General features: G+C 35.8%; 3 protein-coding genes across 3 annotated transcripts; all 3 read left to right on the forward strand.

The window, feature by feature from the left end:
• The first annotated feature begins 2,424 nt into the window (after positions 1-2,424).
• On the forward strand, positions 2,425-3,374 carry LOC132311714 (putative cysteine-rich receptor-like protein kinase 9). Its single transcript, XM_059809761.1, has one exon. It carries the CDS (start codon positions 2,505-2,507, stop codon positions 3,330-3,332), a length of 828 nt encoding a protein of 275 aa, XP_059665744.1. The 5' UTR covers positions 2,425-2,504; the 3' UTR covers positions 3,333-3,374.
• Positions 3,375-3,956: 582 nt separating this feature from the next.
• Positions 3,957-6,124, forward strand: LOC132311712 (G-type lectin S-receptor-like serine/threonine-protein kinase B120). Its single transcript, XM_059809760.1, has 6 exons — positions 3,957-4,113; positions 4,191-4,399; positions 4,537-4,747; positions 4,854-5,091; positions 5,342-5,492; positions 5,609-6,124. The coding sequence occupies exons 1-6, from the start codon at positions 3,957-3,959 to the stop codon at positions 5,900-5,902; spliced, it is 1,260 nt and encodes a 419-aa protein (XP_059665743.1). The 3' UTR covers positions 5,903-6,124.
• A 1,751-nt stretch (positions 6,125-7,875) lies between these two features.
• On the forward strand, positions 7,876-10,862 carry LOC132311711 (probable LRR receptor-like serine/threonine-protein kinase At3g47570). Its single transcript, XM_059809759.1, has 2 exons — positions 7,876-10,197; positions 10,306-10,862. Exons 1-2 carry the CDS (start codon positions 8,100-8,102, stop codon positions 10,719-10,721), a joined length of 2,514 nt encoding a protein of 837 aa, XP_059665742.1. The 5' UTR covers positions 7,876-8,099; the 3' UTR covers positions 10,722-10,862.
• Positions 10,863-17,416: the final 6,554 nt, after the last annotated feature.

Below are 17,416 nucleotides of genomic sequence, written 5' to 3' on the forward strand. Positions count from 1 at the left end.
ACAAGCAAACACTAAACATGTAAACACATACAGTCACAGACGAACCTAAACATACAAACCAGATTAATTTAACATTTATTTATTTCTAGAACTGTAATAGAGATGTAAAGAACACAAGTCAAAGGGAGAGAGTTAGGAATATAACTTGCCTTTAGGTCTCAATCCGAAACTTTGCACCGTCGTCTTCCTAAATTCTCCGGCGAACTCCGACTACTGTAACCCTTCCTCTTCCTCTGTTCTTTCGCTGCCTCCACTGTCGTGAATAGGGTTCTAAAACCCTAGGTAAAACTTAATACATATATTTATAGGCCACCCTTAAACCTAAGTCTAAGTGTAATAGGAGATGGAGAACTAAGTCGACTACAACATGAAGAAAAAAAAATAAAAGAAAACCCTAAAATTTCAATTAGCGTAATTACAGACAAATAAAATACAATTTAACAATTAATTAATTCACATAACCACCATTAAATAAAACAATTTACTTAAATAAAACAAGTCATCAATTAATGCAAATAAACACGCCAATAAACAATTAAAAATGCAAGTGAAACAATAAATTAAATAGCATGACTATCCTTTTGAAATTAGGGGTATTACAATTAACTATAGTCGTGTCCACTTAGGAAATTGGTTCCCTTTACTCCTCTACCAAGGATTAGGAGAGTTACTCCACATAGGAGTCGTTGCTATCTCATTTACGTGTAGTCTATCCACACTTCTTGGGTTTTAATGTCGATTAGACTTTCATATGGGCCAATATTCATTTACGTGTAGTCTATCCACACTTCTTAAGTTTTAATGTCGGTTAAACTTTCATATGGGATAATATTCTTTATCGATCATATAATATTAAAAAATTATTTATTAAATTCAATAAAAGAAAATCTAATTAGAAGAGTAATATTATTAATAATATAGTAGTAGAAAATATTAAGATTCAATTAAAGAAAAATATATATAATAACACGTGTTTGAATTTTGAAACGTATAAATAACCAAATTGATCAAATGCGAAAGCAGGCGAGACTTTTGTCAAAGGAAGAAATTTTCCAGCCTATCACCACTTTCCTATTCCTGTCCTCATCCACGACTCTTTCTTATGAATTGGAAATTTTATAGACGGCATCCAATAAGTCAAAAATTCCTTTTCATATTTTTTTTTAATTTTCTTCTGCTATAAGATCCAAAAGTAATGTCAATTTTTTTTTTATTAATTTTTTTTTTTTTATAAAGTAAGGAATATTAGAAGTTAGACTTCTAGATGGAGAGAGAAAGCCTACGGAATTATTGTGAGACTCTGAATTGGCCAAAAAATAATACTCATTTTTAGTTGTTAATTTTTCAAAAATATATTCTATTTTTTTAGTTTTTGTGAAAAGTTTCTAAAAAACGAATCAACGAACTCTAAATGAATGCTTTATGTTTCTCCACGTTCAAGAATTTGGTTAACAGGGTGATGCAAGTTACACATTTTATAATCAAACATTGGAACTCAAATTTTATATGGTTCTATTATTTTATGTTTATGAGAATTATAATATATTAAATTTACTGCAGCAGCGTGAATTGTTTAATGTTGTTTCTCTACTGATAAAGTGACCAATTTCGAAATCTCAATTTAATCCGCTGGTTATTCTAACTCCAATGACTACATTTTGTTCAAAAATACTAGGGCAGACCCAGTAACTTCATTTGGGGTCAAAACTAATAATATGAAAATAAAATTTAAAAATTATAATATATTTTTTCTTCAAATTAGAAATCCTACCATAATATATATATATATATATATATATATATATATATAGTTACGTAAAAGAAAATCTAAGATTGCTTATAAATAAAAATGTATATTTTAATTCATTAATAAGTGCATTCAAAATTATATCTCGCCAATTTTTACATAATGAATAAAAAAAAAAAAAAATTAGCCCTATCATTTATCTCATGAAGACAGTGTTTCCAATTTTTTAGACAAAGATCCACGTTTTAGACAGGTTCCTTTAGAAATAGATTCTGAACATTGTACAAATGGAATGGGTTCGATTTCAAAATTTAATAATCTAAGGCAATTTTACGTTGAAACTAAAATACGAAGAAGGGGGCGCTTTCTTCATTGACACTTATGAAAATTGTTTTATAGAAATTTAGTTAGAAAATGATTCTTTTTAAAATTTTGATTTTGATTTTAGTTTTTTAAAAACATTTTATAATCGACTCAAAATTTTTAGGGTTCTATTATTTAATGTTCAGGAGAATATAATATATTAAAATTTTGGTTTGGTGAGCTTGAAAGCGGGTCCATTAGTGGGATACTTTAAGAGGCGGGCGAAAGTCCTCTTTCCTTGAACCTGAAAAAATGTGAGTGGCCTGTTGACATTTTCAGCGTATACTTTTCAATATAATAGATGAATCATATTATTAAGCAACCACAAATTTCATATTAAAACCCTTGAAGTTGAATGCCATTTTAGAGATTACAAAAATCACACACAAATACAATGTTAATAATAGGTTCCTGCGGGCAGCTGCTTTTCTTCATCTCGCACATCCTCATAGTTGTTGGTCTCCTCCAGCCAGCTGCTGCCTACATAGGTCACAGTTGTTCCAGTGGTATCAACTACAGCAATGATAGTATGTACAAGGCAAACCTTGACACCCTCCTCTCCTCAATCGCTTCTGACATCAACTACTATGGCTTTTACAATTCCTCCTATGGTGAAAACAATGACACAGTTAATGCAATCGCATTTTGTAGAGCAGATGTTGGGATCGATACCTGTCGTGGTTGTGTCAGTGAGTCTAGTGCTGTAATCATAGAAAAGTGTCCTAACAAAAAGGAGGCAATTGTATGGTATGACAATTGTACGTTGCGTTATTCCTACCGCTCTATATTCCATAGCATGGAAACTTCGCCTCCTTTCGCTATGGAGAACGAACATAATGCATCCAACGTGGATCAGATTGAGAAGCTGACAACCTTGTTGAACCGCCTAAAGGACAAAGCTGCATCAGGTGGCTCTAATCTCAAGTTCGCAACCGGGAACGAGCAAGCACTGGAATTCCGAACGTTATTTGCGCTTGTGCAGTGCACCCCTGATTTATCGAAGCAGCAATGCATCGATTGCCTAGATAAGGCTGCTATATGGATTCCAAGATCTTCTAATGGACAGCTTAAATGGGGAGCCAGAGTTAATTTACCCAGCTGCAATCTTTGGTTTGAGTACTATATTTTCTATGGTGACAACATCATGGATGCGCCGCCGGGTACAGGACACCTATATAATAATATAAATGCATTAATTAGCACACACTTTTATTGCTTTTAAACTTCTAAATAAAAATTATATTGTTTTCTTGGTATTTATAGACTCTTATTCTTTATATAGACCACTGCATCACTAGCTAGGATTCCCTCTGAGTTGAGTTTGGATTGATAGCAGCCTATCCCAGCTCATATGGCATAAGGTTATTTTAGAACTCTTGGGCGGATGATTTTGCAGTAGACTTCTGTAGCAGTCTTCTGCCTAAATATCAGTCAATTTTTTTATTTAAAAACAAAGACAGTAATGCTATTTAGACTTTCTTTTTTTTTTTTTTAAATCGAATAAATTTTTATTCATTAGATTAGATGAAGTGGACGGGACCAGTGTTAATGCCATCCACTTCATCAAAGACAGTAATGCTATTTAGATTTTTTTATTTTACCAATTCCCTTTACTTTTTCTTACCAACTAATAATAATTTGGTATGAAACACATCCATTTATTTGACGGTACGGATCCTATTTTGTTAAACTTCTTTAATGTACCCAATAAGTTTCATATTTGTAGTGCGGTCCTTACAAATTCAACTCTATTAGTTCTACTAGCTTTGATAGTTACACAAAATGGTAAAATTTATGGGATGGTTTACCTGTGTGTTATTATCTATATACGGAAGACTAGTGTCCAATGGTCATGATGATTGAAAGAAAAAGTAATTACTTTTCAGAGACGAACAAAAATGGAGCATTAGTTGCAATCAGCACAAGTGTATCTTCGTTTGTTGTGTTAGCCCTTCTTGGGTCCAGTATTTACTACTTTTGGAGAAGGAAAAGAAAAGAGGAAGGTATGTAATGCAGTTACAACGTTCAGTTGTATATATTACCTTCCACATTATGTCAGCTAATTCTATCCTTGTTGCAGAAGAGAGAGAAAATAGCCAAGAGGTTCATTTAATGAACTTGGCAAATAATAGATTTAATCATCACTACGACATTGAAAATTTAGAAGGAGAAAATGGGGTGAATTCTCAAGAATTACCTTTGATCCAATTGGATATCATACAGGCAGCTACACAACAATTTTCTGAAGAAAATAAGCTCGGAGAAGGTGGATTTGGTCCAGTGTACAAAGTAAATTAAATATTTGTGGTGTTAGTTATTACAAGTTCTTCAAGCAGCTATATATCTTGTCCGACTCTTGGAATTAATGTCTTATTATTATGGTATATATTAATGCATGACCGGCCTGAAAATTTATTTAATTACAGGGAACATTAGAAGATGGAAAGGAAATTGCGGTAAAGAGGCTCTCGAGAACTTCAGGCCAAGGACTGCAAGAGTTCAAGAATGAAGTTATTTTAATTGCAAAACTACAGCACAGGAATCTTGTCCGACTCTTGGGTTGCTGTTTGGACAGAAACGAATTGCTGCTCATCTATGAATACATGTCCAACAAGAGCTTAGATTTCTTCCTTTTTGGTTTGACCCTTTACTTGCTAGCTACTATAATTTTTCATACAAGAGCCAAAGAATACTTGACAGAAGTAAGACGCTAATATCATTTTGTTTTAATTCTTTAATGTAGATTCCACTAAAGGTGCACAACTAAATTGGAAAATACGCCTTAGAATTATTCATGGAATTGCTAAGGGTATTTTGTACCTACATGAAGATTCTCGACTCAGAATTATTCACAGGGACCTTAAAGCTAGCAACATTCTGCTAGATCATGAGATGAATCCAAAAGTTTCAGACTTTGGAATGGCAAGGATTTTTGGAGGAAATCAAATTGAAGCCAACACAAATAGAGTTGTTGGAACATAGTAATCTTCTTTCTTTCTTTTTTAATTTTAATTTATTAGTATTATTATTATTATTATTTCCAGTTATCAACATTGGCCTATATGATATTGAACAAAACCAGTAAGTGGAAGGGTTGTGATGGAACCTTGGCACACCCTGTTATCCACCAGTTCCTAAAGTGCTTGTAGTATATATATATACATATATATATTCTTTGGGAAGTTGAATCTCATCTGATATCATCATATTTTTTATTCTTGTTCCAAACAGTGGGTATATGGCACCAGAATATGCTATGCAGGGATTATTTTCTGTTAAATCTGATGTCTACAGTTTTGGAGTTCTATTACTAGAGATAGTGAGTGGAAAAAGGAATAACAACCTTTATTATTCTGAACATGGTCAAAGCCTTCTTACATTTGTACGTCTCCATCATTCTACTAATGTAATTTTATTCAAATTAAAGTATGTAGCACTTCCATCTAGATCATGAATAATTTTATTAATATTAACTTGATGAGTGGTATGATATGACAGGCATGGAAATTGTGGTGTGAAAACGAAGGGTTGGAGATGATGGACCCATTACTTGTGCAGTCTTTTGTGGCAGAGGAAGTATTGAAATGCATCCACATAGGATTGTTATGTGTCCAGGATGATCCAGCACATAGGCCAACCATGTCATATGTAGTCCTCATGCTGGGAAGCGACACCATAACTCTTCCTCGACCAGCACAACCAGCATTTTCTTTTGAAACAGTACAATCCTCACAGGATAATAAGACGTGCTCCAATAATGTAGAAACTATTTCAAATGTATCACCCAGGTGACTTTAATTGTTAGTTTTTTTTTTTTTGGTTCTATGTAATTGATGCATAAGCAAATAAAGTAGCATACAGAGCAATGTCAGACATTCATATTCACTACATCTCAAGCTGCTCCTGCTCATGTTCTCCTTATTTTATCACCTTTTTTTATTTTTATTTTGAAGAAGCGAATTAAACCATGTGAATGGGCGGGGCTTCCCTTTTGGAATACGGACAGTAATGCTCCGTCCGGTAGGAAAGAGATTACACTGTCCATATAATTTAAGCGTTTTTCTCTTTTTGTTCGGTTGAATGAAAGAGAATATAAAAAATTGACAATTTAATTTGATAAGTAAAATATAAATTTTAAGTTGTTTTTACTATTAAACCTATCCTTACTTTATTTATGAAATTTATTAAATATTTATGAAGGGTGATGTAATAATTTAAAACTTTTATAATAGGCTCACCTGTCGGGGGCAAGATGAGAGGCATGTTTGGCCGAAATACCAGAGCTTGCTCATCGAAACCACCTTCCTTTTGATAGAGATTTGTGGTCCTGCCTTTCTTGAGAAGGTATTCCATCCAACTACTTGGTTGTCCATATCCTGACACAAATGAGAAGGTGTTCCATCCAACTACTTGGTTGTCCAAATCTTGACACAAAACACCTACCTGTATGCTTCATTTTACCCTATTAGGTAAGTTAGGCAAGTAAATAGTTCTCTCCTATCTTTCACCCATATTTGGACGGATGAAAAGAAGAAATCCTTCCTATTATCTTTTCTTTTCTTATATCATTTCTACCGAATAAAGGAAATTTGTTTCTTCATACCTATTTTCTTTCCACCCCTCTTCTTTTCTTGCTACTGATGGCATAAGGCTTTGTTTGGTTAGGTGAAAACAATTAGAAAAGAAAGGAAAGAGAAATTTTTTTAAAATTTTTGAGAGTTTGGATAGATAGATAGAGAAACCTAATGGGAAATTTTTAATTTTTTTCTTCTTTGATTGCTTGAACGTTTTTTTTATTCTCGAACAATATCATTGTTTATCATTTTTTATTCTCGAGCAATATCATTGTTTATGATTCACTGCTTGTACTAAATCAAATCAATGAAGCATTGCGTCTTACAAGGTTGCAAGACTCCAAAAGTCCATACTGTATCAAGGTTTAAATTAAGTGTTACATCCGCGCAAGACCTCAGGTCTGGAAGTCTGTTCGGGCTTTGAGAAAATGTGGAATGGACTTCTCAATTAAGCATTGCATCTCTCTAATTTGTGGAATGGCAGTCAAGTCTTTCAAAGATGGAAATATTTATGGTCAGAATATCATATTTGCACTAAGAAATTTCTATGACCTTGAAGAAAAACTACCCTCATGGTGATCATTGGTCACTTGGAGGCCAAAAGTCCACCAAAAGTATCCCATCCCCCACGCAATATTGTTGCACTAATGAACCAAATTAACCAAGTAACTAGGGATATTGAAAATAGTTGTCTACATATTGATCCCACAATTGTTTGTATAATAACTTTCTCTGTTGTTGTAATTCAGTAAGCTGTTGTTTATTCTCAACAGTATAGTACTTGGGCAATGAGGATGGGGATACACCAATCATTTGTTCCCTATGCTGCTGTTCTCCTCTTGTGCATACACATGCCTTTGTTACATAATGCTTCTCCCACCACCACCGTGTTTGAAAGAAGTGAGGCAGATCGGCTAGCATTGCTTGCCATCAAGGCGAAGATGACTGATGATCCTATGCTGCAGGTCACTAGTTCATGGAATGACTCTCTCCATTTCTGCCAATGGCATGGTGTTTCATGTGGCCGCCGCCATCAAAGAGTCACCATCTTGAACTTGCAATCCTCCAATTTGGTTGGTTCTATATCACCTTCCATTGGAAACCTTAGTTTCCTCAGAATTATAAATCTCTCAAACAACACCATCCACGGACGAATCCCTCATGAAATTGGTTTATTATTCAGGCTGCAAATTCTGAACTTGGCCAATAACTCATTGGAGCAACAAATTCCAGCCAGCCTCTCTCTCTGTTCTAACCTGAGAGTTCTTGCTATAGGAAACAACAAGCTCATAGGGAAACTTCCGGTGGAGCTTGGGTCTTTGTCCAAGCTGGTGACCCTGCAGGTCGTGTCCAACAAATTGACAGGAGCCATCCCACCTTCTCTTGGGAACCTTTCATCTCTTGAAGCTCTTCAAATGGGATACAATATACTGGAAGGAAGTATCCCGGACTCGCTAGGCCAACTGAAAAGCTTAACACTTATTGTGCTAAGGGGCAATGAGCTGTCTGGTAAGATCCCTCCATCTATCTATAATCTTTCAACACTTGCTGTATTCGCTGCAGCGAATAATCAACTTGAAGGAAGTCTTCCTCAGAATTTAGGACTCACTCTTCCTAATCTTCGACGGCTTAATATTTGGGAAAACAAATTTAATGGATTCATTCCAGCTTCACTGTCAAATGCTTCAAACCTTGAATTGCTTGACATCTCTATGAACCGATTTTCTGGTGGGATGTCTATCAAATTTGGAAAACTAAAGGTCCTGTACCGGCTTGGTATGGCTGACATTCTAGAGGGGAGTGGGAAAGCCAATGACCTGAGTTTCATCTCATCTTTGACTAATTGTACCAAATTGAGATTGTTACTTCTAGGCGGCAATAATTTTGTAGGGCCGTTGCCTAGTTCCATAGCCAACCTGTCAAACAAACTCGAATATTTTTTAATTGAAGGAAATGAAATATCTGGAAATATTCCAGCAGGCATTGCAAATCTCCAAAGCATCAGGGCTCTAAATATGCATCGCAATCAATTGGAAGGAAGTATTCCAGCCTCTATTGGACTACTTCATAAGGGACAAGAAATGGGTCTTGGTAAAAACGAACTGTCAGGGGAAATCCCTTCCTCCATTGGAAATCTAACTCTGTTGAACCAACTCTGGTTAGAGGAAAATAATTTAGAAGGAAGCATACCTTCGGCTCTCGGAAATTGCAAGCGTTTATTTCTATTGCATCTATATGGCAACAAACTGAGTGGCACCATACCTCCAGAAGTTATCGGTTTGTCATCTTTAGCAAGATCCCTGAACCTTGCTCAAAACCATCTCAGCGGTCCCCTGCCTTTAGAAGTGGGTAACTTGAAAAATCTAGCTGAATTAGATGTTTCCCACAATGAGTTATCAGGTGAAATTCCTAGCAGTCTTGGTAGCTGCTCAAGTTTAGAACACCGTCTTATGCACTATAATTCCTTTGAAGGAGCCATTCCAGGGTCATTGAGTTCTCTGAAAGGCATTGAAGAATTGGACCTATCACACAACAACCTCTCCGATGAAATTCCAAAAGATCTAGGGACCATTCGCTTGTTGCTGAATTTAAATCTTTCTTTCAATGATCTTAAGGGTGAGGTACCTACAAGAGGAGTTTTTGTGAATGCAAGTGCGATTTCAATTTATGGAAACAAAAGGCTTTGTGGAGGGGTACCTGCATTACAGTTGCCAGTATGCTCTACTGATAAACCAGGGAAGAAGAAAACATCCCTTGTTCTCAAGGTAATAATCCCCAAATCTTGTGTAGTTGTAGGGATTATTTTAATATTTTTTCTACTCCTTGTCAAGAAAAGAAAGCAACAACGCCAATCTTCGTCGTCGGTATTAGAATTGATGCAACCAATTCTTAATGTTAATTATGGACAGCTCCTCAAAGCGACGGATGGGTTCAAGTCAGCCAATTTGATTGGTATGGGAAGCTTTGGTTCAGTATACAAAGGAATTCTTGACCCAAGTGGGACAGCCATTGCAGTGAAAGTAGTCAACTTGCAACAGGGGGGAGCATCTGAGAGTTTCATGGCTGAATGCCAAGTGTTGAGGAACATTAGGCATCGAAATCTTCTCAAGATCTTAACTGCTTGCTCAACTATTGACTTCCACGGCAATGATTTCAAAGCTCTGCTATATGAATTCATGCCAAATGGGAGTCTTGAGACTTGGTTGCATCCAGTACTTCCAGAAACAAGTCACACACCTGATCATCAGGAGCCAAAGAGGTTGAACCTTCTTCAGCGATTAAATGTAGCTATTGATGTGGCTTCTGCTTTGGATTATCTTCATAATCATTGCCAAGTGCCAATTGTTCATTGTGATCTAAAGCCAAGCAACATTCTTCTTGATAGCGACATGACTGCATGCCTGGGTGATTTTGGTTTAGCAAGGTTCCTACAGCAACAGGACAATGAATCTTCTCAAAATCAAACCAGCACCTCCATTGGTATCAAGGGAACAATTGGATATGCAGCACCAGGTAATCAAACTTATTTCTGAGTGTGTGTACTTTCACATAAATAAATATAGTAATTTGAAATTTAGAAATCATCCTGAACTGGTAATATGAAATGCCTGACTTTTACAGAGTACGGCATGGGGAGCAAGGTGTCAGCCCATGGTGATGTATATAGCTATGGCATCCTTTTGTTGGAAATGTTCACTGGGAAAAGACCAACTGATAGCATGTTTAAAGATGGCTTCAACCTTCACAAATTGGCCAAGGCGGCTTTGCCAGAACGAGTGATGGAGATTGTGGATCAGATGATGTTGGGTGTGGAAGAAGAGGAAGTGACTGTGGCCAGAAGCAGCAGTTCTAGCAGGACACATGCGTTGACAAGGGAGAAAATCCATGAGTGCTTGATTCTAATATTCAGAATAGGAGTAGTATGTTCTATGGAGGCTCGAAGGGAACGAATGAACATTCTTCATGCCTCTAAGGAACTGAAATTGATTAAGAACATGCTTTCTCAGGACAGGACTCTAGCCAAGCATGCACAATAGGTCAGCTCCTACTACCCTGAATTTCTTCAATATGTCATGGGCTTTGATGACTTGTGTTATTTACAATCTCATTTTTCAAGCAACGAGAGCATCGTGCACTAGACTTGGTTTATTTTATATATATGACTTGTGTTTTATACATAAAATAGAGAGAGATCAATAATCATGTAAGATAATATTCTCTCTCATACTTATACTTTTTCTTTTTAAGTGTATAATTAAACAGACTTTTTTTCCACTTGTGTAACACTTGATTTTTGTTACTTGAACTCTGGTTCTCATTATATAGATTACATTACTGAAATTGTCAATGTATAATAGAGCTTCTCTTTATGATCTCATTTCCACCCATATAATTATGTGTATATACATATATATAATATATTCGGTCTGTATTACCTATATTCCCATTTTTGAATGGGTGTGCATACCTTTCTCTATATTAGGAGTAGATATTGGGTGGGGCTATTGGTATACCCACCCAATCACAATGCATTATTAAAAAAAAGTTGACCCACCTACTTATAAAATTACTGATAACAAAGATAATATATTACATTTGACTCCTATATTAGGTGGATCTCATTTAATTATTTAATCTGAATGTTTTTTTTTTTTTTTAAGGAATGGACCTTACCAAAATGTAGTGTCTTAAGATAAATTATTGATCGATAAACCTGCTTTTTCGTGACTAAGTTGTTTGGAATCCACTATCTATTCTCAAACACAAATTCAGTCTATGGCGATACCTAATTGTTGAGAGAATTCGTACAAAAGATGGGAGTACATGAACATACCTAATTGTTGCATCCTTTGCTCAGCCACAGCTGAATCAGTCTCACACCTCCTTCATCACATATGGCGCAAGAGAAACTCAAGGATCTTTGGGAGATCAAAGTGCTCTCAAAATGGATCTCTAAAACCCTAATAGACTCAACCAAAGGTTAATTGTTCATCTCATTGTGGAAACACTCTCCAGAAGCCAGAAGAGTTCTGCATATGTGGGATCTCAATTCGTCAGTGCTCGGTCCACCACCTCGACCGCCGATTAGTCTTCGTTTCGGCTATAAAGTGAGAGAAGCATTCACCCGAACTAACTACCACTTCGTTGGATGCGATTCAACGTTAGATGCTAGAATAACAATGTTAGATGCTAGAATAATAATATATTGTAATGGCCTTGGCCCTATCTCAAGACTCTTAACGCTTTGTTTGGAATCAATTATTTTAAGATTTGGAAAAAGAATCTGAATTGGAATAGGAATTGAAATTAAATAATAAACAGATTCAATTAAGAGAAGGATCGAATAATCGAATAATAAACAGATTATACGAGATAAGAAACTTAGACAGACACTTACTGAAAATTTTCTTCTTTATTGCAATTCCAAACTAGTACAGAGAAATATTACAAGAGGAAGAAAGGAAAATTGAAAGATACATTGAAGGGAAACTTTGCCCTCTATTTATACATGAAATGGACTTGAAATTAACATTTTGAAGTCCACATAGTGCATGGGAACGTGTGCTTGAATAATGCAGTCGGTCGGCCCACCACTAAGTGCTGTCGCCTTATCTGATAAAAAATAGACATCTGATTAAGGAAATACTGTAGAATCAAAGACTTTTGGGAAAAGTCCTTTGTCTTCTTCTGTCGGCAGGATAAGAGGAATCTTTACTTTTTGGGTAGATTCATCTTTTCCTTCAAGTGGCTGGTGAGAGAATCCCAATAATCAGCTACTGTGGGTTCATCTTCAGAAATAAGATCTTCATTGGGATCTTGTGTATAACCAGCTAGACAGGAAAACTGATTGCCATCTTGACTGGTCTGGCTAGAGACTGATATCATGGAGGCATCATCTCTTACTGTTGATGTGGAGGAATCAAAAGTTGTAACAAATTTATTCCTCATAAAATCCATGCATTTAACCATTAAATCTGCTTCGGTAATTAATGGTTGTTGCTTTCTGATCATATCTTTAACAAGTTCAAATGGGTTAAAGATTTCTGGTTCTGGAATAGTTAACTTTGGAACCTTATCCATGTATTCCATTGTTTTCTTTCTGATATGATGGAGGAGGGCTTGGATAGGGTCTTAAGTCATGCCTGACCACCATCGGTAATAAAAGATCCTCTGAAGGACTGGTAACTTGTCAGTGGTATAACCACATTGGAAATCATATTTCCAAATCCAAGGGATTCCAAATTCAGTAAAGAACAATAGGGTGAATTTCCCTACAGGAATATTATCCTGTCCCCTTAATTGAGGATGAAATTGTTGCCATGGCAAGTATAACTGCCTAATAGATTCGGGCAAAATATCCAGATCAGGGCCAAATATAGCCCACCAGGGTATAACCCAGTTTGGGAAATCAGCCTTAACTGATTGAGGGCATATCTTGAGAAACCAAGAATGCTTATGCTTCGGATTTTGATAAAGAACGAATATGTCTAAGCTGAGATATAATCCCAATAATTGTAACTGTGACCATAGGATATTTTCCTTGGCAAATTAGTATTTAATCCCCAGTCACTAGGCCGTATAAGCCTCTTAAAGATAGCTTTACTATAAGTAAGAGGACTATCTTTGGAATTCGGAAATTGCTTCGTGTGGTTGATTTCCACAGAGGAAGTTTCAGTAAGAATGGCTTCATAGATATATCTATGGTGACCATCCGGTACATCATATTGTTGAGTTTGGAAATCTGGATTTCACTTCCCAAGGATCTGGCATCCATTGCTCATCCTGAGAATCCAGTACCAATACTGTCTGAATATACCTTTGATTAGGTATCCATGGAGTTTCTTGTTCAAGAACCTCTTTCATGGTTGGTTTCTGTTGTGTACTGCTGCTGCCTTTAGAAGGTGTGTGGAGCAGATCAGCAACATGATCCAAATATGGAAATTGATCATCATTTATTGGTATAACCACTTTGGCCTTAGCCTTGTTTTTGCCACGAGCCTTTGGAGTATTACCCCGGCCCTGCCCATAGGGGGGCTGATTCATGAACCCTGCAAAAATTCACGAGTTAGAAAATCAGGTAAAGAATTAGAACTGCCTTTAATATATTCAATAGAAAAATCAAAAGCAGATAAATCAGCTTGCCAACCAGCAAATATCTGTTTGGAAACTAAATTTTTTACATCTTTTTCCAGTATTTGTTTAGCAGCACTACAATCAATGCGTAACAAGAATTTCTGATTGATTATATCATCTTAGAATTTATAAATGCATTTAACCAAAGAAAGAATTTCTTTTTTGATGGTTGAGTAATTCAGTTGTGCATTTTTTCAAGTTCCTGAAGTGAAGCGAACAAGCTCCTCTGTTCCTGTATTTGGATTCTTCTGTTTAAGAATACCACCATATCCAATATTGGATGCATCTGTTTCCATAATTTTGAACCATAAAGAATTGGCTAGAGCTAAGCAAGGAATTTGTTTTGGTCTGAGTTTAATCTTCTGGACTGCCTTGGTATGTTCCAAAGTCCATGGGGAAGGAGATTTCCTTAACCTGGTGTACAAAATTGCTGTATCCTGTGCAAGATCTCTGTAGTGATTTCGAATATAATTCAAACTACTAAGAAATCTCTGAAGTTGAGTTTTATCCTGAATTTCATCTGGAAATTTAGAAGCAAACTCAATACTGCGATCAATAGGTCTAATTTTCCCATTACAAATTTCATGACCAAGAAATCGGACCTTAGTTAAAAACAGTTTTAGTTTAGGAGCAGAAACTACTAAACCGCTTTGGTAAATAACATCTTTGAAAATTTTCAAATGTTTATAATGTTGATCTATTGATTTTGAAAAGATGAGAATATCATCAATATAAACAATAGAAAATTCAGTATAAGGATTAAATAAGTCATTCATAATATGTTGAAATTCTGAAGGGGCATTTTTTAATCCAAATGGCATTACTGTCCATTCATACTATCCAAAAGGTACACAAAAGGCTATTTTGTACCTGTCCTCTTCTGTAATCTGTACCTGGTAATATCCAGACTTAAGATCAAATTTAGAAAATATTACAGCAGATTGTAACCTATCTAAAAGATCTTTGATGTTGGGAATTGGGTATCGGATCCAGCTCAAAGCAAGATTGAGTGGTCGATAATCAATAACCAATCGAGGAATTCCTCTTTCTTTTTCAGCATTTTTATTGACATAAAAAGCTCTGCAACTCCATGGGGAGTGGCTGTCAATGACAAGCTTCTTTGCCATTAAAGAGCTGATTTCAGTTTTGCATAATTCCAAGTAGTCAGCTTTCATGTGGCTAGGACTAGCTTTAGAAGGAATCATGAGATCGGTGAATCCCTTTTCATAGGGTAAAGAAACAATATGCTTCTTTCTGGCCTAAAAAGCATTAGGAATCTCACTACAGATTTCCTTTAGAAAGTTTTGTCGTATTGACTCAATTTTCTGTTGCTCAGTGGGTTGTACCAATCTTTGATTAATTGCTAAGGAGGATACCTCCTTTTGCAAATAATTCAGTTGTTTTTCCTTAAAGATAATGTTATCTTTAAGGGCATTGATATGCTTGTTTACTGGTGGGGTCAAAAACTGAAAAGTGATTGACTGGCCATGTAAAGTAGAGCATATTCCATGAGAATCAATTTTCTCAATTGGCATGATCAAAGCTAAAAAGGGGGTGCCCAAAATAACTTGTTGTGCCATATTTCTGATGAGTAAGAAAGTAGATGGTAAACAAATACCTTCTTTACAGATGAAAACATGATTAAGTTTATATTTAATCTGCATCTTACCACCACTAGCACTGGTAAGACCTTGAGTGGTTTTCTCAAAATATTGAGTAGGAACCAATCCTTCCTGTATACAGTTCATATCTGCACCACTATCAACTAAGGCAATAGCATTAGTGATGGTGTACTCTTGATTAATTACCAAATTGATAGATATATACCATTTTTGGTAAGTAACTTGATTCAAGAGTTGAAGATAATTCGTGCTTTCGGATTGAGGAATTTCAATATGGGATGATGAAGTTTCAGTTACAGATTTTGCTTGTAAAAGAGTAATTTCCAGTTCCATCTTAGTTTGACGAGAGTTTAACTGGCGAATTTCTTCTTTTAAAAGATTAATCTCCATTCTAAGATCAGGGAGATTGGCGGGACGAGAATTTTGTCCTTGATGTTCTAATCTGCTTAGAACTTCTTTCATACTGTAATGATTTTCTGCTCTAAGAAAATCTGGATTATCCATATCCTCATTGGGTCGTGCTAAGGCAGAACCTATTTCAAAGACTTTCATCTTGAGTTGAGGATCTTGGATGTGATCTATAAGATCTAATAAGGATTGTTGAGTCGAGGTCAAAACGTTTAAGCTTAACCCATTCATTTCAACAATTGCCTTATAATAATCATCATGAGAGGGATTACAGGAACATCTCGGATTTCCATCTTCTGTTTCAGAGGAAGAAGAAGATTGTAACTCCATAACAACATCCCCATAATCAGCTGATGATTCTGATTCAGAAGAACTAGTATTAAGTAACAATTTACTTAATTGAAGCCTTAGTTCATCTTCGATATGAAGACTACTAAGTTTCTCCTTAGTTCTGCACTTGTTTGCATAGTGGCCTATGCGTCCACATTTGAAACATTTAGCCTCAGCTTTGGGCTTTCCTTTACCCTTTGCTTTAGGAATATATTTCCTTTTAGGCTTAGTATACTGTCGAGAATTATCCTTTTCCTTTGAATAATTCTTTCTTTTAGAATACTTCCTTTTATAAGGTTTTTCAACCTTATTTCTTTTCCTAGGTTTAGGATAAGATAAGGGAGTCTGGTAGTCAAACTGATCACAAAATTCACCCACTTCCTTTCTACCAGTTAATCTTTGTGCTTTTAACTGGGATTGTAACTTCAGATCATTACAGAGAGCTAGACCTTCCTAGATTACAATATTAACTAATCCACCATAGGTATAGTTTCTGTAAGGTATAGAGATACCATTATGCGTATCTCTAAGCTTTTTCCTGATTCTTTCAGCAAAAAAGGTTGGTAAACCATCCACAAATTTTGCTTTCCAGTGCTCATGATTTGCATCATTGAGTTGAAGAACCTTTGCCAAGAATACATCTTTATACCACCGGAAATGAGTTAAAGATGGACATCTTAGATTCTGTAGAAGTTCACGACTCCATTCACTATTAGCGTCTTCTGGGCCAACAAAATGTTGGATAATAGTGGTGATGAGGGTGTAAACCGCATCTGGAGCAGGTCCGGGTTGTTGGGTAGCTTCATCTTTAACTATCTTGGTAGCAGAAAAGATTTCAGCTTTCTGAATGTCAGTGAGAACATTATCCCACCATCCTTTAAGGATGCCTGTAAAACTAGCAACGACAAATTTAGCAATGGTTGGGTCAGTGTTGTTGTTTATTTTACAGACTTGGCTATACATCAACATTTGATGAATCACCTCGTAAATCTGATAATTAGATTTGCCATCTATGTTCCATTCATAAATGGTCTTGCCATGAAAAGATTTCTGTGTATGAAAATAATCTTCTTCATACAAGATATCTTGAGGTGTGGGTCTGGGATAATAATATCTACTCGGAGCAGGTGTTGTATTGGAGTGGATATTTTTATCATAAACAATTCTGTTTAAAGCAGACATCTGAGTAAAATCAGTTTGGAAAACCTCAATATGAGGTAACACATCATCAGAATCAA

Source organism: Cornus florida, unplaced genomic scaffold (assembly GCF_030987335.1).
Source record: "Cornus florida cultivar Cherokee Brave unplaced genomic scaffold, ASM3098733v1 CherokeeBrave_3.0.0_Hap2_Chr06, whole genome shotgun sequence".
Taxonomy (NCBI): Eukaryota; Viridiplantae; Streptophyta; class Magnoliopsida; order Cornales; family Cornaceae; genus Cornus; species Cornus florida.

What these genes read in the sequence shown, in the direction of transcription:
- LOC132311712 (XM_059809760.1), top strand. Translation starts at nt 3,957, where the DNA reads ATGGTCATGATGATTGAAAGAAAAAGTAATTACTTTTCAGAGACGAAC. An exon ending in AATAGAGTTGTTGGAACATA is followed by an intron (nt 5,092 to 5,341) that starts GTAATCTTCTTT and finishes TGTTCCAAACAG; the next exon opens with TGGGTATATGGCACCAGAAT. An exon ending in GTCAAAGCCTTCTTACATTT is followed by an intron (nt 5,493 to 5,608) that starts GTACGTCTCCAT and finishes ATGATATGACAG; the next exon opens with GCATGGAAATTGTGGTGTGA.
- LOC132311711 (XM_059809759.1), top strand. Translation starts at nt 8,100, where the DNA reads ATGGGATACAATATACTGGAAGGAAGTATCCCGGACTCGCTAGGCCAA. An exon ending in AATTGGATATGCAGCACCAG is followed by an intron (nt 10,198 to 10,305) that starts GTAATCAAACTT and finishes TGACTTTTACAG; the next exon opens with AGTACGGCATGGGGAGCAAG.
- LOC132311714 (XM_059809761.1), top strand. Translation starts at nt 2,505, where the DNA reads ATGTTAATAATAGGTTCCTGCGGGCAGCTGCTTTTCTTCATCTCGCAC.